The sequence below is a fragment of the Austrofundulus limnaeus genome, unplaced genomic scaffold, assembly GCF_001266775.1.
Source record: "Austrofundulus limnaeus strain Quisiro unplaced genomic scaffold, Austrofundulus_limnaeus-1.0 Scaffold176, whole genome shotgun sequence".
Lineage (NCBI taxonomy): Eukaryota > Metazoa > Chordata > Actinopteri > Cyprinodontiformes > Rivulidae > Austrofundulus > Austrofundulus limnaeus.
In genome coordinates, this window is record NW_013952578.1 from 421,347 (window position 1) to 425,867 (window position 4,521).

At 40.4% G+C, this 4,521-nt stretch overlaps 1 protein-coding gene across 2 annotated transcripts in view; it reads left to right on the top strand.

The window, feature by feature from the left end:
* lnx1 (ligand of numb-protein X 1) overlaps positions 1-4,521 on the top strand; it is a 90,839-nt gene that overhangs the window by 64,743 nt on the left and 21,575 nt on the right. For both annotated transcript variants that reach the window (XM_014017755.1, XM_014017756.1), the window contains 2 exons: positions 3,532-3,740; positions 3,822-4,241. In XM_014017755.1, coding sequence (XP_013873209.1) covers positions 3,532-3,740; positions 3,822-4,241 — 629 coding nt within the window. The remainder of the gene's footprint in view (positions 1-3,531; positions 3,741-3,821; positions 4,242-4,521) is intronic.

The window sequence follows — 4,521 nt, forward strand, 5'->3', positions numbered from 1 at the left end:
GAAGAAAAAGTAAGCTATCGGGAGCTGAACTCAGGTCCTCCCCTTTTATACAGACCGAGGTGAGGCCCACGTCACGTGGGCGTGGACTATTGGCTCTTCAGAATGCGCGTACGCGCACGGGGGTACCCATCTGCGATAGCCTTAGAGGGCGGAGCTTACACGAAATAGAACAGTCTGTGCTCAAAGAATGAGGTCAGCTGACCCAGGGGCGGTTCTAGGGGCGGAGCCACAGGGGCATTGGCCCCAGCTGAAATTTGATTGGCCCCCTGAAGTGCCCCCGTCCTGTCACTCATCTGCTCTTTACCTGGGGGTAATGATGGTGGATGCAGTTCCATGTTCAAACACTAGTTGCGCTAATGAGTCAAATAGTTAAGTCCAGAATGAATTGAGTTGACAGAATTCTTCTTCTCTTCTTAAGAAAATTTGAACAGTCCTGCAAAAAAGTCTTTCAACTGACAAATGATGGCTGGATTTTCTCACATGTTGTGTTTGAGAATATTTTATCTATGTACAGTAAAATGAATGAAAAACTGYTGAGYAGAATTTACTGTGCAAGATTTTCTTTGGTACCACTTTACAATAAGTCTCCCCAGATGACTTAGAAAGAGTTAATAGATAGGTTACTAATTCATCTGTAAACACTTTATAAGTCATTAATAAATGTTTATTATGCAATAATGAGGGACGAGAAAGACCAAACTGTCCAGTTTCTTACCAAATAATGAGACAAATCTGCTCACATTTATTACATCTAAAAGTGCAATATTATATTTTGTCTCTTTTTAACCTTAATTAATGCATAATAAACACTTATTAATAATTTATAAAGTGTTTACAGATTAATAACCTATCTATAAACTTTTTAAAAGCCATCAATAAGGGGAGCCTTATTGTAAAATGGTACCCTTTATTAAAAAATTATATTACATTACAAGTGTTTAAAGTGTTTGACTGGTTAAATGTCTACACCTTACCAAAACTGGGGATTTGTGTGAATGGATGTTCAACAAATACTTGACCCCTCTATGAATATTGTGGCCCCTTGATGAGCCCTTACTCAGAAAAATCCTAGATCCGCCACTGAGCTGACCTGAATATACTGAATGAGCAGGTTATTCCATCAATGGATTGTTTTTTCCCTGATGGCACAGCCATATTCAAAGATGACAATGCCAGGATTCATGGGGCTCTTAATGTGAAAGAGTGGTTCAGGGAGCATGAGACATCATTTTCACACATGGATTGGCTCCACAGAGTCCATTGAGAATCTTTGGGATGTGCTGGAGAAGGTCAGACTCTACCATCATCAATGTAAGATGTTGGTGAAACATTAATGCATCACTGGATGAAATAAACCTGGTGACGTTGTAGAAGCTTATCCAAACAATGCCACAGAGAATGTGACGTAATCAAAGCTATAGGATGGTCCAACTAAATATTAGTGTGGGACCTTGTTTTTAGTGGCAACATTTTTTTTGGACCAGACAGTGTCGATGAAAAACTACAGAAATGATGAGCAGTGGTGAGAAAGAAAGGATACAGAACAGCTACAGGTCTTGGTTTACATGTTCCACACCTTTTGAGCAAAAAGCCTTGATAAATCTAAATATTGACTTTGGAATAAAAAAAAGTACAGCATCAAGTATGAACAGCTGAGCCTTCAGCATTTGAGAAACAGAGGGACACGTTTCATAATTTTAATTTAATTTATTTAATAGGGACAGACACACATCGACATAGACAAACTGAATAAAACAGCAGTCCCATGTTTGCATCATGGTGCAATAGCAACAGCTAATTCGCAGCACTTGTCCCTAGATGGGCTTTTAAAAACTAACTCTAAAAATTGAAATGATAATCAGTTAAAATAGCACAACATAGTATATACAAACAGTAAAATATAAAACAGAAGTGAGTACAGGTCTGTTTTTGACGTAACCAGAGTTTTGTTTGGTTTTTGAACATTCTAAAACTGGTTACAGACTTTAAATTAACAGGAAGTGAATTCCACATTGTAGATCCTCTCACAGACAGAGCYCTTTGAGCAAAAGTTGTTCTTCGAAAGGGGACCTTACAATTTCCTTCCAAAGCTGCTCTGGTAGATCTGCTGTTACCCTGCAGTCTCTGTACACAATCGCTTAACAGTCTTGGTGCAAGTCCATTTAAACACTTAAAAATCATTTTTAAAACATTGTAATTTAAGAAATTTGTAAAATCCAAAATGCCAAATTTAACCAAAATGTGACAGTGATGGAATCTAATCGGCTTTTGATATAAAACTTTTAAGGCCCGATTATACAAACTTGCTAGTGGTTTGAGTGTAGTTTGATTAGTCTGAGACCAGACAGTCGCTCCGTAGGTGAGAGGATCGATGAATTTAAAAATATCTCTGCGCAGTGAAGTGTCAGACAATGTCTAATCATTTTAAAGCAATTTATATTCGATCYAACAGTTTTGCAGATTTTGTCAACATGGCTTCTAAAATTTAACTGAGCATCCAGAATTATTCCTCCTGTTTCTATAAAACAGAAATAAGATGAGAAATATTCTCTCGTTCAGTGACCGGGAAAATCACCAGCCACAGAAGGTCCACCCTTCCTCTAGCATGGCCCAGTTTGTGTTTCACAATCAGATTTGCATAAACTGGAAATTATGTTTCTATCGTTATTTAACAAAATCTCTTTTGTTGGTTCAGCTGATTAGGTTTCATCTAATCAATGCCAGTCTTTTCAGCTCATTAAATGCCTTTTTTTATTACTGTCAAAATAAAAGCTCAGATTTTTTTCATGTAACATTTCTACAGTACAGTGATCTAAGTTAAACTTTTCAGCATCTCCACCCAAGTCATTACTTCCTGAAAATTATCCAAAGCATATGGTTGTACTGTAGGTTAGTGTTTCCCAAAGTTGGGGTCGGGACCCAAAGTGGGGTCCCGAAAAATCAAGATGGGGTCCTGAAAAGAGTTTCGGAATTAATTACATTTTTGTCTTAGTTGTTACAAAAGAGTGAGGCTAGTGTATTTAAAATGAATAAACGTAGTATAAAAAATATTGTTACTATGCCCATGTTTAGTTGACCTGATACAAATGTTTATCATCCAGAAACTGTTGTGGGCTCAGGTCTCTGCTGCTGTTATTTTGTGGGTCAAAAGCTGAAAAGTTTGGGAACCACTGCACTTTGGTTCCCAAAGTTGGGCTTGGGACCCAATTATGGGTCATGAAGCACCTTGGATAATCTCCAGAAATCAATTTAAAGGCTAATAAAATAATTGATGATGTAATATTTTCCCTATAATTATTATTACAAAAGCACAAAAAAGTATAGATAAGTATTTATATTTGTGTACAAGCTGTTTAGATTGTCAAAAAGCCTGTGTTTTTAGGGTTATTAACAAAGTTTGTGTACTCAGACCAGTAATGTTTGGCGTCACAAGTTTTTGCCATGGATATTTTGTGGGTCAGAAGATAAAAAGTTTGGGAACCACTGCTGTAGGTGACTAGTAGRTTTTTTCTTCTTCCCCTTCTCCTCTAGTGCTTGCACTCCCTCAGCTGCATCACCTGATCCCTGATGGTGAAGTTACCAGTATTAAAATCACACGACAGGATCCTTCAGATCCACTGGCCATCAGTGTTGTGGGTGGCAATGAGACCCCTCTGGTCCGCATCCTCATCCAAGATATCTACAGAGAGGGCATCATAGCTCGGGATGGCCGCTTGTTGCCTGGGGACATGATTCTAAAGGTGATTAAAAAAGTTTCACTGAACAAACACAATCCAAGTGGAGATTTTTGTCTTTAGAATGAGTTTCCGTTTCTCTTTCAGGTGAATGGCATTGATATCAGCAACGTGCCCCACTCCTCTGCAGTGGCAACTCTGAGGCAGCCCTGCCAACTGCTGCGGCTAACCGTGCTGCGAGAGCAACGCTACCGCTACCGCTCACACGCCCATGGCTTCCCATACAGCCACGGGCACGATGCCGCCGGGGGCCACCAGTCCCACGGCCTTTCCCAACCCCTGAGAGACGACAGTGTCCACGTGGTCCTGAATAAAAGCACTCCAGACGAGCAGCTGGGCATCAAGCTTGTGCGGAGGGCGGAGGAGCACGGGGTCTATATTTTTCACTTGCTGGAGGGGGGCCTGGCGGCACGCGATGGACAGTTGTGTATCGGTGATCGCGTGCTGGCCATCAACGGGCATGACCTTCGTTATGGGGCACCAGAGCACGCTGCTTTGCTCATTCAGGTCAGTCTACAGCTGAGATTCTTAACCTGTGGGCCATGAGCGCCACCTTGAGGGCCTCGAAAGAACAACAGTTTTTAACTTTGGCCTGTGGGACCGCACTGACTTTGAATAAGGAAGGTGCAATACACTTTCTCACCACTAGTAGCAGTAGTGCTCCACTCAGTTGTTGAACAACTTTTTTAATATGTAGAAGAAGAACCTTAGAAACCTGCTGAGAATAGAAACGTAATGTTATGCATATAACTACTGTTCCCTGAAGGAAAGGAACGAGGTACAACAT